The 17,753-nt window shown below is 42.1% G+C and overlaps 1 protein-coding gene across 12 annotated transcripts in view; it reads right to left on the bottom strand.

Annotated features, from left to right (window-relative positions):
* Positions 1 to 17,753, bottom strand: part of baiap2b (BAR/IMD domain containing adaptor protein 2b) — a 72,059-nt gene that overhangs the window by 45,219 nt on the left and 9,087 nt on the right. For all 12 annotated transcript variants that reach the window (XR_315281.3, XM_005913853.3, XM_005913852.3 and 9 more), the window contains exon 2: positions 4,950 to 5,025. Coding sequence is in view for 11 of the 12 variants with exons in the window: in XM_005913853.3 (XP_005913915.1) it covers positions 4,950 to 5,025 (76 nt within the window). In the remaining variant the exon portion in view is untranslated. The remainder of the gene's footprint in view (positions 1 to 4,949; positions 5,026 to 17,753) is intronic.

The following is a 17,753-nucleotide window of genomic DNA, read 5'->3' as shown; positions in this document are numbered from 1 at the left end:
GAAAATGTAATAGTTTTTTGTTTTCTTGCAAAGTGAATACCATCCAGGTAACAGGTTTCCTATATTCAGCAGAATCACTCAGTAAATTTCCAAATTTGAAATGTGGGCATTTTGAAACCAACCGACTTTCTTCTTCTTAATTGACTTTTTTATTTCCTATTTACCTCGTTTATTATTACTTTCCTCTTTTATAATTTACCAGGAGAAACATTTTTAATGCTTAAAAAAAGTAATTTTGTTGTAAGTTGCACAAAGGTTCTTTTTAAGGTCATAAAGGGAAAAAAAGGTTTCTCTGTTCTGGGCTATATATTGACAATGAGTTTGTTTCTTAGTTTCCTCCCATCATACAGTAATCCTATGTTTAAAATGTGAAAACAATGCAGTTTTCAAGTAGACATCACATTGAAGTAAACCGACAACCCGACAAATCCTGCATTTCACTGATCTAAATTTTAGGTTTATACATTTTTAATCATCATCATCTGATGAGGGCTCATATCGTGCGGAAATAGAGTCATGTGACGCGCAAAAGCACACAGAGAGCATGACGGAGAGAGCAGGAACTGAGGGGAGGGGAAAGAGCTCGGGTTCTTGGTATGGAGAGATCACAGAATCATTTTATGTCTGCTACTTTTGTTTATTTGATCTTTTTTCTGGATACAGTTCCAAAACTAAATCATCCATCAGTTACCCTGACCTGTCATCACTAATAGACCTGCATCACATTCAGGTGAAATATCAACTCCCATTTAAACTGGTCTAGTTTATCAGAGTCTGGTGATATTTAGTCTCTGGCTGCACAACATTGTAGTGATGAAGACTTTGAAGATCTGTCCCTTGGTTATTCACTCAGCCAGGGTCACATGAGTTAGTCTAGGCTCAGTGAGAAAAGCCTCTCGGCTCCAGGAACCATCGTGAGAAGGATCTTATTCCATTCTTTGAAACTGATGATGACTTTGTCTGTTGTGCTGATGTTGAAAATTTTATTTTATTTTATCGTTTATTTGTGGGTTGTGAGTGTGATACAGATGAGTGGAGGAGGAAAACTCAGCCTAAAATCTGTCCTACTGCATAAAGGCACTTTGCATCCGTCCCAAAAGGTCATTCTGTATATTTAAAAAATAATAATTATGAAACTATAACAGCCTCTTTGGAGAAGTGGAAATACAATGAGCAGAAATGAAACATGAAAAATATAAAATATGAATATTTGTATTGTGGGGTTTTTTGTTTTATTCAGTGCCATGTAATACGAATAACGTGAGGGCATTTTAAACATTGTTTACCCTTATGGAGCCAAAACCTGTTTGAATCTGCTCAATAATGCTGTAACGAACTACAAATGGAAAAAAGAAAGCTAATGGCACTTGCAACTTATATGCAGCTGCTTGAGATTAATCTTAAAACCGATTTCCTCATTGTCTTGATAAAGGTATGAGGCACCAAACTTCAGGGCGATTATCAGTGTGTGAAGTTATGATTTTATGTGACGTGTCGCCCTCGCTTGTCCAAGACAAATTTCTCCCAAGGGAGACAATAAGGACTAATCTAATCTAATCTCATCTAATTTAATCTAGACCAGCAGAGTAATGTTTCTTCTCTAGTTTAATAAACTAGCTGATTGAGTCAAATTTCTTTTGGTGGTTTAAAACTCCAAGTTTGTCCTTCATATACAGGTTATAAATGTTTTAGTCTAATCAAATTAACAGCTATGAACCTGGACCCTCAGATTTTGGACTAAATTAAACACAGATGCTGTAGAGGTTTTGAAATATAAGCAAAAACACCAAGTAGGTGAACAATAGGTTTGCTTTTTTGAATATGTGCCACTTGGTGCACTTGAAATTTACATTATGACAGACAATAAAAATGATTTGCATGGCATAAGCAGAAAAAATAAGTATTCTCATAATTTGGATGAACTAAAGCTTTAAAATCCTAATGGCACCTCACATCTTTACAACCCCATACATAATAATATGCTGACAAACCCTTTCACAGCAGTGATGTGTAAGCACTCTACAATTCAAATACTGTCAACCATTATTCTCTGCGGTGTATCGCCACAGAAGCCGGGGACACGAGCCGAGACACGGCGGTGACTCAGGGCTTAGAAATGAGGGCAAGACAGCCTCAGGCAGCGGTGACGGTGAATTAAAGCAGGTCAGGGGTCAGCTACACGGGGAGTGAAAGTCATGATGACAGAGGACACATGCCCAGTCAGGATATACATATGGATGAGCGCTGAGTTTATTACAGGGCCGTCATGTTGATGAGTGTGTTTTGAACTGCCAGAGAAGGTTCATGCAGAATCCCACAGAGAGAGCAGGAAAATGACAAGTATTCATATCCCCGCATGGAAAACAATGAAAATCTATTCACATCTAGAAGTCCGCGGAGACACTGAGCTATGCAAGTTATTGTTCTGTAAATTAAGACAGCGTCTGGCTTCTCAGTCTGCACAAGCACTTAACAATTTCATTTCTCCAGTAAGACGATTTTGTGAGGACTCTTTTATGAAAACCAGGAATAAAAAGCCACAAAAGTCTTTACACAGCAGTGCAACCCTCCTCCGTAAGCTATGACAGTGACAGGCCAAGACCCTTTTCCGGCTTCTCTGAAGCCTGGCTTGAGTTAAGCTTAGGTAGGATATGAGTGGATGCGAAAGCAAGGGGATGGAGGTAAGGCTAAGATGGCTGGGTGAGCAAGGCTAATTTAATCGATGTGCAGAGAAATCTCAGCCGGGAGGAGAGCAGGTCCAGGTGAAGCCGGATTAGCTCCAGGGAATGCTTTGCTTGTCTGTCAGCTGGAAAGTGACAGAGAGGCACAGAAGCAGGAGAAAAAATAAAGAAGAAGAGAAGAAGAAGAAGGCAGAGGACGAGGAAAAGGAGGACCTGCCTGTAAAGAGGATTAGAACAGTGATATAAAGCCAATACAGAGCAGAGCAGATGAAACATAAACAAGGTTTAAATCAGCTGAGGTTGGTGACACGTGACTCATGTTAATGTCATCAATTTCAAAATCAAGCTTTCCACAACCTCAATCAAGCCTCCTCTCACATTCCTCCACAGAAAGCAGACAAATCTGATTCAGCTCAAAACACACCCGAACGTCTCGTTTATAAATGGGCTAAATTTGGAAAAAGACAGCTCCTGATTACAGCTTCAAATAATCTCCTGGTTTATGGTAACTGAACCAAACAAGCAGATTAAAGATAAACTAAAGTTACTAGTTTTTAATTAACTGCTTTTGAAGAAAAGGTTGGCCATTACTAAATCACAGAGCCATCAGTAGACACATCTTTGTACTCTTGTAAGCTTAAAGGTTCCACTGAGACCAACGATTTTTCAGTGATGTCACCAAACAAGACTGAAATCTCAGTGTCAGCTGAACAGCCCAGTTTTGACATCTTCCTTTTATTTGATTTCACATGTGTGCTCCTCTTTCTCCACAAGCACAGCATGTTCCAGCCGCACAGCTCCCACGTTTCTGCTGCACCACGCTGCAATTAAGATTTTAATAAAGAGAGAGTTTGGCTGAGCGCTACATCCCAAACCACACTGTGCTCATCGAGCCCAGAAAGCAGGCTCCTTCCTGCATCATTCTGGTCCTCTCAGTCCGCTGAGATGTCAAGCTGCCGCCCCACTTCTAGTACGATGAGGGGCTGCACTGGCATTTTTCCTATGACAATAGATGCTTGCTGGGTGCCCAGCCCCACTCTAAACTCTGCCTCTGTGCCGCTGCTTGGCATTGATGAAGTGTAATCCCCACTCAGAGAGTCGCAGGGCTATTTTTAGCCTTATCTATCAGACTAGAGTGAGGCCTTCTTTATTGTTCTTGCAGGCTGCAGAGTCTTCAATGCATTTCTTCTCCGAGCACACAAAGGAGAGCCCGGTTCGAAACCGCACACAGCATACCAAGCAAGTCTGCACCATCACTGAATATATGATACGACCCCGATAACCTCCTCTTCCTCCTCCTCATCCTCCTCCCTCCACAGAGTGACATCTAAGAGCAGAGCTGGAAGGTTTTCTTATCAATAAATGAGCTCAACATGGTTGGAGGCGTGTGTTATCTAAATACATATACTGTACAAGGCATCAGTACAAGCATTATCGGCCTGACCCAGAGGCATGAAATCACGTTATCCATGCTGACTGCGTAGCTTTAATTAATCAGAGTTTGTGAAGTTAAAGAATAAGCCACTGGACATTCTCCAGGATTCCAATAACTGCTGAGAATTTTGGAATTTCTGTTTTTGTGAACATTTGTCTCGCAGTCTTTTCCTTCTACCTTTTCCTTTTTTCAAAACATTTTTTTATCCTGTCTTGTCCTGAATACCGGCTCTGCTCGTTCTCATTTCTTGGGCCTCATGGGGTAGGGGTACCGTTATTCTCACGACTCTCCCTGTTCCACTTTGCATTGGCTAATGCTCCACTTAGCTCCCTCTGGATATTTCCTGTGTTTTGTCTTTGACCTTGACTGAGTGTATACCTCAGTTTCCCACACCTCCCTACTCTTTGCCCCCCACGCACACAAAATCACACCAATTCAAACCTCAAAAAGCAATGACAAAGGATAAAAAGGTAGAGACAGACGTTAATGAGAATGATGAGAGGAACTGCTGGTGGACAGAAAGGAGGAAGACATCACAGCGGAACAATCACAGGACATCACAGCACAATACCAAACGTCTGAATAAGATCTAGGCACAAACTAGTGTGTGTAGTTTAAAAGCTTCTGATGGGGATTGTAAGCTTGGCATCAACAACGCTCTTAACGTGAATATCTGAGCCATCGTCACCCTAAAGCTAACCAGTTTCGAGGTAAATCAAGACGATACAGAAGCAGCGCCAAGTGTCGGGTGAGCTGGCCCTCTGCCTGGACGACTGGAGGAACGAGAGAACGACGAAGACAGACGGTAAACAAGAAATGGTTGGTGTACTCACTGGTGAGCGCCTTCTCATAGCTTTTTGCCATGGCTATGAAGTTCCGTAAGCACGGGTTAAACTGCTCCATGATGGACTGGAAAAGGAGAGAGAAAAGAGAAGGTATGTTTGGTTAGAAGCAGGAAAGATACGATACAAACACCGACATGAGCTACAGTGACAGAGCTCTGCTCTTTACTGGGGCATGAGCACACACACACACACACACACACACACACACACACACACACACACACACACACACACACACACACACACACAGTCGTAGATAGAGTCAACTGAGCCAACCACGAGGAAAAGGAGAGCAGAGGATTCATTTCAAGACTCCGAGCCTGACGATGAGGATGGTTGGATGAAATAGAGGGAAAGAGTCACTGAGGAGGGCTTATATTTGTATGTTTGTGTGGTGCTTTGTCCCCTCAGCTCCCCTGCTGTATGAATTAAAAATAAAATCTGGTTTTGGCCGCTGAATCCTTCAGCTCAGCAGCAGACCTGGACCCAGTGCCATTTCCCTCTGTCTCCCTAACACTTGAACTCTGGCACACTGCTCCTGCTAATTGCTTTTGTGGCCAAAAATAACACAAAATTTGCCTTTTCACCGGCGGTCATCGAGTCTCAGAGGTCAGTACCAGAAATTCAGACAAATGAAATCAAGACGATCATCGTTGGACCCAAAAAGCCCCACTCATACATAGCGGAAGTGAAATAAACAAGCTTATACCATCTACAGCTTGCAGGACATCAATAATACTTTTTCAAATAAAATATTTATTAAAACTACAAAGAAAGTTTGCTAAAATAAAATAAATACAAACAAATGATTCCTTATGGTGTCTTATACACCCAGCAACATTTTTTTCCACTTAAATATTTACTCACTAACTTTCAGTTTAACCTGTTAAAATCTACGGTGTCAACTCTCCTAGGGTTCGGGTTGGGTTTTATTTAGCCAAGCAAACCAATGAAAACAGTAGTGGCCGTTAACCCAACCCAAACCCTAGAGGGTCAGTGTTGGATATTAAGAGGTTAATGTCCAGTACTTTAGCTGCTCTTTGTGTTCCACGTTAATCATCCTGATCACATACGGAACGGAGGGTTTACCAAAGCTTCTTTAGCTGGAAGAAGGTGCCTGCTGCTGGAAATGAGATTGATGAGAGCGGTGATAGTGAACCAGAACAGTAAAATTGCTTAACGCTTCGCAGCTCTGAGGCGCTGCGGGGCAAGGTGATAACTCTCACATTACAAATCGCTTTTTCCATCATTAATACAAAATACAGAGAACACTAACACCGAAACTAAGCACCCCAATCTTTGCTTATATGTTCTTGTACAGCACAGCACTTCATTTTTTATTCAGTGAAGCATTAAACAGAATAGGCAATTCCGAAAAGTCAGATTCTGTAGATATCTGCTAAACGGAGTGGGGGAGATTAAGTCAAACATCAAGAACAGCAAAGTGGGTGAAGACAGATCGCGTGTTTAGATGAATTTGCTGATTATTGCCTGTGAAACATTCAGCAACATAACACGCTGCTCTGGGAGATTGGCAGCAGAGAGAAAACGTCACAGCTGGAGCTGCAATAATAGAGAAGACTGGCAAAATACTGCAACAAGCTGGTAATACGATGAGTAAAAATGAGCAACGCTGTGACTTAAAGCACAGGGAAAAACTGCCAATATCAAGTTCAGACTACTCCCCAACAGATATACACATAAAACAGTGCACGAATCCAAATCTCCTTCCTTCATGACAGATGGCCAAGCATTGGTCAGCAGCGCACAAGCAGTGGAGTGCATCCACAACGAGAACAAACAAACAGAGGCCCGAGGCCTTGTTAGGAAGTGAAGAAAAAGTCAAGAACAAATGCGTAATGAGTTTTACTGTCTGTCTCTGCAGTGACTCAGCCTCCCCCTCAATCCAAGCTGCCCTTTCACTCTCGCTGCATCTCCGGCCAAACCCAGCAATTTAAAAAGCAGAAATCTTCTCTCTGCAACTTTCTTTTCAAACTTGCCAGAGAGGCAGCACGGATGGAAGCAGAGGGAAGGTAAAGGGAGTGAGGGATGAGCAGCATCTAACAAACAGCCTTAATCTAAGCCATCATGACTATGATCCAAATCCTAGAAAGTGCAAAAAGGCGCTTAAATCAGTTATGGCACACTGACTAATGAGGTGAATAGAACATCACTCATGTCTTAACAATCAAAGCCTGTTGGAAGTTAAGTAAACAGTTTCTAAAGTCAGCGTGTTCAATGGAAATGGTGATAGAGAAATAATAACTGGAGATTATGTATCGGAATTTCAGGAGCAGGACCACGCCTCCCAACACGCTCCTTCCGGTTCTCATCCATATAGGTTCCCCCAGCTCTGCAAGCTGTTCATTCTCGTTTACGTGCCCCTCCCTCCCTCCTTGTTCTCAATCCTTTAACTTTTTCATTTCTATTCAGTACACGGGGATCTGCCAGGCCCGGGAGCCGTCGCCAATCCCCTTCGAGGCCTTCCCCAAACCGCAGCTCAATTCATGTCAAAGCATCACCTTTACCTACTAAAACGCTGTCAAACCTAAAATGAGGACGTGGGCCCAGCTAGTGAAATACAAAAGGCCCACGCTAATTTTGGTATTTTCAGATAGTAGAAACATTTTTGTAGTTCTCTAGTCGTTCAAGGACGCGCCCCAGACTTTCCGTGTGAGCACTGCAGGAACTACAAACTGCAAAAACTTCCTGGAATATACATAGGTCCCCTTAGACCATTAAAGTGGGCTCTTACTTCCATGTAAGTACCCCAAAACTAGTAAGACACAAGGCCAAAGTTTGCAGGTTTCTAGTGTGCTTGAAGCATCTGCAAAGGTCCTCTGCAAACATCCATTTGCCAGATACCACAGGGCACCTTGGTCTTGTAGAGTGCAAGGACCAACAGATTCTGAGAACAGCGTATTTAATCAGTGAATTTAGAAGCATATCACTGTTTGATATTGGCTTACGACTTCAGTTGAGGCAGTAAGGATGCTTGTGTTCTTTTCAAAGTGCCTGAAGGAAGAAGCACAAAGGGACAGAGCAGACAGAATAATGAGTATTCTGCAAAGGAAGAGTAGGGTACGTTTAAATTTGATGGATGCCTTTTTTTCCAAGTCAGCCTGCTACACGGGACGCCTGCTCATGCCCACCGGCTGACGCAGAATAGTCACCTTGGTTCACAAACCTCTCCATGATTTCAAAGAAATGGAAGCGGGAAGTAGGACAGGACGACACAGGGGTGCAAGGAAAATAGGCTGACTGCCCGGTGAGTGAGATGAGCTTCAAGGTGCACAAATGAGATGAGGTTGGTTTAGTTTGGCACCAAGGAAGAGTTAGAGGAGTGGGACATGCAGGGAAATGGACTGAAACTAAATGCATAAAAGTATTTTCGGCTTTGCAAGGTTCTGGGTCCAAAACTGGTTTTGCATGTGATCAGAAGCACCCTGCTGTGGATACTGACATTGCTGCATTGCTACAATATGATGTCATAAATGCTTTGTGTGTGTGCACACACACATAAAGAAAAAAGGCCATTGGTGGTGTTTCTTTGTGGCTTTCCTGGCAAAAACAAACCTAATTATATCCAGATCCCCTCTCTCCCATCTCTGGGTGCATTTTCTGTTATGCAAGGCGTCGGCTGCTGAACAAACCCAGTATGGAGGAACACTCCTAGCAGCAGTAATCATCACCATGGCTGTACCACCAGTTGGCAGGAAGAAAGGAACGATCAACAAAAGAATATAAATAGATGATGGAAAGCGGCCTGGATCTCATGTCTAAATAAACAGAGCGAGGAACGGGGAACGACTGTGTGAAGAAGTGTGTGTCTGTGTATGCGTTCGCGTGAGTGTCACTGTGTGAGCTGCGTTATGTAATCACTGTCAGACAGGTCCAGCTTCATGTGTTGCATTCCTGATTCTTGATGTGATGCTTCCTATTAAAATACCTTAACTATTTCATATGCGCTACTTACTGACACATTCAGCTGCACACTAGAAACAGTCATTGTGACCACTGTGTTCACTGTAAGCACGGAGAAATAATAAAACAGAAACATTGCAAAGGAAAAGCTCTTTGCTTTGATGGGTCAAATTATTTTATATATTTTCTCTCCTCAGTTTCTCTCTCGTCTGAAGCGAGCCGTTTAAGAGCTAAAAAACTGTCCGAAACCAAGCAGCTACCTCAAGCTTTAGCCTCACAGAGATTACATGTTCAAATACTGAATATTGGAGGAAAATGAAGAAAAATCTAGTAACACCCCTCCTTTCCATTACTAGTATATATTTGGGATACATGTTGTGCATTAATAGAATAAATAGTACAACATCTAAGAAATAAAATTCCTGTATATTGCAGAGAGTTTGAAGAGACACTATTGTCATTCCAGGTTTAGCATAAATGCTCTTAATGAGGCAAACAGGTCAGTACTGACAAGAGAATGTATTTAGTGTAGACAAAGAAAGTCTATATGCAGTGGATTCAAGGTAGTCAAAATCTAAGCTTATATTCGAAACACAGGGAAGTGAGATCCAAATCACATTTTTGAATTCAATTCAATTTTATTTACATATCACCAAATCACAACGGTCGCCTCAAGTCACTTTTTATTTTAAGGTGAAGAACAAAATGACCTCCTGTGAGCATCACTATGGTGACAGTGGGAAGGAAAAACTCCCTTTTAACAGGAAGAAACCTCTGACAGAACCAGGCTCAGGGAGGGGCGGGGCCATCATAATAACTAATGATTAAATGCAGAGTGATGTATGAGCACAAAGAGAGTGAAAAGAGGTGAGTGGATGTTTTATTTGCTTATGTTTTTATATATGTGGCACTAAACTCTAACACAGGTCTGATTCTCAGCAGTGTGATATCAGTCAAGTCTGAATTCATGCAAGATTTCTGTCACCCACCTGACCCAAGTGCCTTTCTGCCAGAGTGAGCGCCTGAGTGATATCGACAGATGTAGTGTAGTTACAAGTGGCCCTTCACATGCTGAAATTCAGCATCCTGATCCAACCACCTCGCCTTCAACTGCACACCCACCAAAAACCTCTATACACAACAGAATACACTCAAATAGATATGCCAGAAATCCTGACTTTAAGTAATCTGATTACACCTAAATGTTTTATGTAATGTTGTTACTTAAGCACAGTGTAGAAAATTAACTCCATGGAATCTGGCCACATTAAATTTACTTGATTTAATTGTTTAATTATATGAAGTAAGTAAGTAAGTAAAATTGTATTTACATAGCACCTTTCTAGATAAAAAGATCTCAAAGTGCTTCACACCGGGATGGCAAAGTATAAAACAAAAACAGACAGAAGGTAACAAAATGCAATTCGAAAAATATGTTTTTAGTTGTTTTTTTAAAAGAGGCTACTGAGTCCACAGATCTTAAGCTCAGTGGGAGAGAGTTCCAATAACTAAACCTTCAGTTTTATATATTTTAGTTGCATTTTACTCCAAGAATCTTTTTTTTGTGCGTATTGCATTGGGTGCATTTTTCATTTTAATGAAAGTTGCTGACTGCAGTCTTGAAGTCAAACATCTGTGCAGAGGAACAGCAGCATACTTCACTGAATACCAATTAACCACCAATTTTAAGTTCTTGACATTTTCCAAGTTCAGTTGGGTCCATGCTGGAGTTCTACAACTTTGCCCTTCACACACAAACCGGGTAACAACTGTGAATAATGTAAAGACTCTCAGCCGGCACCAAACAGTCAATCATTATCAATGCAATAAACATGCCATAATTCGCGGGTTCTCCCCTGGTCACGACATGCTCATGCGGTTTAGGGGATAATCTAATAGGATCATTAATTTGCCCGGTCCTTGCTTAATCCACACTCAATCAGTCGAGATTGTTCCTTCAGCAACAGGGGCTGAGGCTGATTAGCATTCCACTGAATGAAAGACCATATTTAACTGACTGCATGGGAAATGAGAAGGATTACAGAGCAAACGTTGCTTTGTCTCACTTTGCCCGTTTGCGCCAGTCACGTGTTCTAATTGACTCACTAATCACTCTTACCAATTAAGCATCAAACCTCCACAACAATACAGGGATTGTCTTATCACGTTGCAGCTTTGGGGGAACACGAGTGAATGTTATCTGGAGGGAAATTATAAGCATATCTTCAAGAAAAAGTTGAAAAATTGTCATCAAGACACAAGTGATGACAAAGATACTCTGATTTCTGCTCTTTTTAGATCACGAGTTTTTAATCAATCATTAATGGACTTTGAGTGTCACTGAGGCCGCAGTTTTTTTAATGTGACAAGCGCAGACTAAATGCCAAAGAGGAGATAATCTACCGTGAAGCACATCGCTGATCCCAGAGTGAAGATAGAAACGATAAGCAAATAATTAGCTGACTAAAGAGCAAAATGGAATTAACCTTTGGGAGGGCAAAGTCTGGCCAAGAGATAGTAACTGTAGCAACATGAGGCATATTTAAGAAAGAAACAAATGTTCATATAATTATTTAGTAAAAAAGAGAGAAAATTAAACTTTGCCGAGTGCACAGCAACCATCTACGAGAAATAAGATGCATTAATAGATCAAATGAATTATCAATCCAATAGACAGACAGAGTACTGGAAGCACGTGAGCATCCTCATGCAGTCTCACACAGACTACGCACATGACTTTAGAGCAGTACGATCCATCTCCCTGACATGTTATCGGTCTGTTCTGTGAAATATTTATCTTCCTCCACATCTCACCAGCACTTGGCCAGACAGATGTTCATCCTGGAAGCATCCGAGCGTGGCAGAATGACTGTTTGTGTGCGTGCGCAAAAGCACAACTCTGGAACAACCTTCTGTTTGCAGCACTTTAATGGTCCTTTGTGTGTGTGTGTGTGTGTGTGTGTGTGTGTGTGTGTGTGTGTGTGTGTGTGTGTGTGTGTGTGTGTTGTTTGCAGCTTGTGAACACCTGACAATTAATCCATTTGTCTCATCCTCTGAGGTTTGACAGAGAGCCGCACCAGGCATTCATAACTAAACAGAGTGTGGGTCTATCTGCTAACTAAGGATCGCATTTTCTGTCCTGACAGCTTTATGATTAAGCTCCGGTTGTGGTTAGGACAGTAAAAATAATCGGTAACCACCGGAAAAACATGTTGGCTTAAAGAAACCAAGATCAAATGTTGGTATGAGTTGGGATGAAAACTGCAAAACAGCCAATGTGGTTATTGGAGACTCGGTTTAGTTTTTCTCCACCACAAAAATGAGCTCACGAGAGGCCAAGCATATTTACCTGACATTACCTCAAGAGCTGAAGAGCAAACGTAATTTAAAATAAAAGGAAAACCGTACAGAATCAGGAGTCTTCCACTTTGAGCTTGCTGAAATGATCAGCTGTTTCAGGTGATAAACGATGAGTCTGAAACCAAAGTCAGCTGATTTCACTGCATCTTTGGCTCCAGCTTCCCTGCGAACCTGAACTGGAGAAGCAGCCAAGAGGATTTCTCAAATCCTGCATTATCATTTTATTTTGTTTTTGTGTAGTTGGAAACAAAACGTGTGTAGTAAACACCACCTTGGCCACAGGTACACTGAGATTTTTGGCGCACCTTGTTTTCAATTTAACATCTTGTTTGAAAGGTGTGATTTGCAGCTTCATCCTGTGAGAGACACTGGCCCTGTTAATTAAAAGGAAAGAAAATATAACAAATGTTGAACTGATAATGAAAAGAGCTGCCTTTGTAAGCTGGAAAGGTTCTTCAAAGTTCTCCTTCGCAGTTTTAAAAAAGAATCTATCCAAAAATCCCACAACCTAAATCCACTGATATTTTACTTACTGCTGCCATGGCCATAACAGATTGCTAGTATGATGAGAAGGAGATTGAATAGGTAGCAGCTAGCCCTCAAAGCCAAGGTTAATAGATCCATCAGAGCAACATCGCAGGGCACGGACACCACGTCCCATGACAGATGAGTGATTTGGAATAGAGGCAGAGGTTATACAAGCTATTAATAACAGAACAAGGGGCAGCGTGAAAGAAAACTGGTGTTACACTGCAGCGTTCGTGACAAGTTAAAGTGTACTCAAACATACTGAAGAATTATATACACAAACACTTAGAGCCCACACATGCATAAACCTTTGTGAGTCCTTAACCCAAGTTAATTTCGGTGGTAACAACCCAAAGCTCTGTCCGTGGTAAATGCTTTAAAATCAATTTAATTTGTTAAGATTTTGTTTCTTTTGATCACTCAAGGAAGGAAGGCAACAAAGCAGGAAAGAAAGAAGAGAAGAACAGAACAAGGTCAAAATAAATAAAGGAGAAAAGAATCTACGAAGAGAAGCAGAGAAACAGAAACCTAAAAAAGAACATCTAGGTAGTGAACCTACTTCAAAAGACCTACTATCTGATACATGCCTCCCACCCAGGTATGGATGGGGGAAACACTTGAGAGAACAAAGGAAAGAAAACAAGCAGCGTTAAGAACATTGTGACCTAGCTGCCTTCATCAGCGATGGTGTAGAGAAGCCAGTCTATATGTGTGTGTGTGAGCATATATGTGTGTGTTAGCATGTGTCATTTGGTGGCAGGAGACGAGAACGTGGGGTGAGTCAGAGCCTACATAAACAGCAGCAGGTTCATATCATGTCGTGGCGTAAATTACTGTAAAGCCAAGACAGCCATGTGGCACCATTAGAACCTGCTGCGGCACTGGCTGCCAAACAGATTAACCAGCGAGAGGAGATCTGGCAACCCCAACGAGGACGGAGAGGCAGGGACGCACCAGGTGGAGACCGAAACAGACAGTCTACAAAAAAAATGCAAAAATAAATGAGTGAAAGCCACCAGCCTCAAGTTATTTACTGTTAGTATTTAATGAAAATAGATGTTCTTTCTTCTGGTTGGCTGATCAGGAACCCCCAAAACTTCATCGTTCTTTAAAAAAAAAAGAAAAATGTTTGCAAGATGGGCCAGCAGACTGGACTGGCACCTCCTTCCTTTGAAGAAGAAAGAAAAAGAGGTCCATATCTGATGTGCAGCTTGTGAGTTATGGGGGGGACGACTTTCCTCGATGTATTTGTAATATTTTAAAACACCATTATGTTTTTTTTATTGCTTATTTTAATGACCTTGACTTTTTCCACCCATTCTACCTTACAAAGAAAATAGCACTAACATCATATTTTGACCACAACTAAAGCAGAGATGGAACAGTACGCAGGTTGGTTTCATAAAAATATTATCTTAAAGAAAACTTTTGTTTCTCTGTCACGTGACAAAAGTTTCAACTGTGTTTCTGAATGAGAAAGCTCCTGGATAACAACCACAAAAACACCAAACTGTCAACAGTTGATAAGGAAAGTTTCCACTTTGTTCTCCCGTCTGGGTGGGATACAAAATGTAACCAGATTAAACACACACAGGAAAGGTCATCTGGTTGCCACGGAAATGGGGAGGGCTCATGCGGCGCTGGTGTGTATTTGACTACAGTCACATGTCAAGGTGACCTCCTGTCATCAAGTTTTACTGTGCGTGTGTGCGCATGAGCGTGACTTACCTTCATATACTGCTGTTTCTCGTGGCATCAGCTGGTGTAGAAACATTCCCAGACGGGGGTTTGTTGTCACCACATGACATTTTTAGCATAGGTACCATGGTCATTGTGTTTGTTCACATATTAGGTCTCCGTTTGTGTGCTGGTAATGACTCAGACATTTCTTTGGTAGAAGCTGCTTTCTACCAATCTGGCTGTTCTGTTGTTTGTGTGCTTTATCACAAAGACCCACCGATAACCACAGAGAGGTCTTTATTCTCACGGTGGAAACGTTCCAATCGGCAGGAATCGGATTAAAATGGATGCTGGCATCACCTCAGGTGCTTTAGTGTCTCTTGTGAACATTTGAACAAATCGCCAAGCGCTCTTTAATGAGGAGACAACAATTTCAAGGCCACTTGCTCCTAATGTGAAAGTTCAAACTGAAGTAGTAAAAATGATGAGAACTTGGGTCCAATTCAGCTGTGTGTTTCACCTGGACGCTTATTACCTGTACCAAGGATGTTCAGCTTGTCTGTTTCCCTGTTTGTCTGAAGGATTACTCAGACAGGTATAAATGGATTTGCATGATAATATTACCAGAAGCCGGGCTTTGCCCAACACAGCAGGGACTGTTTTAGTGTCAAAATCAGATCTGCATTTGTCTAGGAATTTTTACTATGAAGACACGAGAATTGATCGGACAATTCACATTACATCTTCACAAACACATCAATTTAAATAAGAAAAACAGCCCTCATCTCTTTCTGGATCCAGTGACTCAGTTCATGCACGGTGTGGAGGGAATGCTCAGCCTTGGCGGAGGTTATTGAATGCTGCTCGTACAGATGCCTGCAGGCAGCCCTTAAGCAGATTGTGGAGACAGAGAAACCAACAAATATCACCCCCAAAGGGTAAAACTAACAAAGAACAGTACGGTTAGAGAATACACCTTACTGCATTCACTGTATTTTGTCATTTTCAAGGGTTGGATGGAGAAGTGCGGCCATGGTTTCAGTCTTGTTTGTTTGTTTGTTTGTCCGTGTGTAAGCCCACAAGACATTTAGAAGGAAAAATTAGTAATACATTTTAATTAAATCTGGTGGAGTGTTGGAACACAGGCCAAAACACAAGTGATGAGTTTTTAGTTTCAGATCCAGGAACCACTGAAGTCTTTTTTTCAAATTATGAATTAGATCATATTCTTATATTTCTGTTTTTCCCGCCTCCAGATACAAAGATGGATTCTGGCATGTTATTAATCGTTTACTTAGCAGTAATTAGCAGGTGTCTGTTCAGCTGTATATGTACGTTGCATCCAAGTTTTCTGACCTTAGTGGATAAGTTAGCTCTCCAACCTCTCATCCAGCGGTTCTCCCAGCAGTCTGGCCGGCCGAGCACAAAGGAAATTTTACCACCTTCTTAAACAAAATCTAGGAATCGGTTAAATTTACTTAGATTACACTGATATGTAGAAAAAGGCTACCTGTGATTTTGAGCTCTCTCGTGAGTATAGCTTACATTAGTGTTATGGCTTCACACTGAGAAGCCTTCTCACTGAAGACTGTGCTGCTGATCACCCATCACGTATCAACAAACACATATACAGAGGGGTTTTTAGAGCTCCCAGTCACCAAAGCTTTAAAGCATGTGACGCACCGCACAAAAGAAGCAGTGCATAACATTGCTGCTAATGTGAAGAAAGCAATTAGCAGTCCCGTACTGCATTATATACAGTATGTGGGAGTGATGAGCTGAGATATATGCACCGTTATGTACCGTTAGTGCTTTGCTGCTGTCCCTTATTATTTGTTTCCAGAAAATGGATGTTATTTGCCTCTGCTCAGCCAGTGTGACAATCACGGCGCTAAAGACGCCCTGCTTCAACGCCCTGCTTCAACGCCCTCAGGAGACGGGAATACAGCGCCGATATGCCGTGTGTGTGCACGCATGTGCACGTGCATGTGAATGTGTGTGAAGTCAGCCAATTTCCCTTTCAGATGAGCTCTTATCTGTGTGCAGGCAAGCAGCAGGAGAGTCAGCGCCCCCTATTCCACAGATGCAGCTTTGGAAGGAGTGAGGGAGGGGTGAACTTCCGGCAGCCATATATGGAAGTGCTGGAATCTCCCCCCTTCCGTGACAGGGCAACCCATTTTTTTATTCACCTCACGTTCAGCTCATACCACAGGAAAGCTGACGGGGTGGTAGGAGAGGCGAGAACGAGGACGTGAGGGAGGAAGGGGGGGTGATGGAAAGAGAGGGAGTCTCCACGGCTGCCGTGTTGAAGGAAGGAGATCATCATCGTCATCGCCTCACAGTGACGCATCTGATTCAGCCGGTGCACCAGTTGTTCTCAGATTTACACGTGAACGAATGCATGTTCACGCGATCACATATGTTCCCAGTATTCATGAACATCGTAAACGAGGTCAGGTTTTAAATCTGAAAATGACGGGAGAAGATTCATCTTGGCACCGCTTCCTCTGCAAGGGTACAACATATGAAAGCGTATCAGCACATGTGTGATGCCAAGATGTGCCGTTTATCTCAAAGGAGGCTCTGTGTGTGTGTGTTAGTAACGAAAGGATCAGATAATGACACATTTCTGCTTTTTAAACCCCTCTAAGCACATCTTCATCCCCTCTCTTCTTCTCTCAACCTCAAATTTCACTTTAAAAGCCACTCCAGAGCAACATCTCCAATTGAACAAGCACACATACATACAGCAATCTTCCATAAACACCTGCTTTTTCTTCACCCCTCAGGCCTTTCCCCTTTAATTACAGTCTAATTAGTGTAAGAAAAGAAAAGAGCAGAACAGGGGATCCACACCCTTGTCTCCTCACACTCTTTCTATTGAGATCCAATCCCTGCAACTTTCCTTTCATCCTCTGCCAAGCCCCTGCTCCCCGGCAGCCTCCATCTCTCCTTATCTATCTCCCTCCAGCTCAAGTTAGATAACTTACCGATGTGCTAAAGGCTGCTGACATGCTGCAAACACACAGCAGACGCCGGCAGTTATGTTGTATGACAGCTATGGAGCTGTGTCGTAACAGAGCAGTTGGTGAAATCTAAATAATACAGAGTGCAACTCCATGCACTGTGCACCTGCACTGAGCTGACGCCTTCTGGATGTTGATTTAGGGTCCAGTTTGTGTAGTCTATGTAAAGAAATGTAAAACAGCACAAAGGATGCTCACAGCTCACTGATATTTCTAAGAATTTCAAGTCCACACATTTAAGAGGTAAAATGGCTGAAACACAAAAAGCATCTCG

The sequence above is a fragment of the Haplochromis burtoni genome, unplaced genomic scaffold, assembly GCF_018398535.1.
Source record: "Haplochromis burtoni strain Fernald_Lab_line unplaced genomic scaffold, NCSU_Asbu1 Contig_6, whole genome shotgun sequence".
NCBI classification, from domain to species: domain Eukaryota; kingdom Metazoa; phylum Chordata; class Actinopteri; order Cichliformes; family Cichlidae; genus Haplochromis; species Haplochromis burtoni.
The sequence above is the reverse complement of the archived record's forward strand: the minus strand, read 5'-3'. Positions and strand labels throughout refer to the sequence as shown.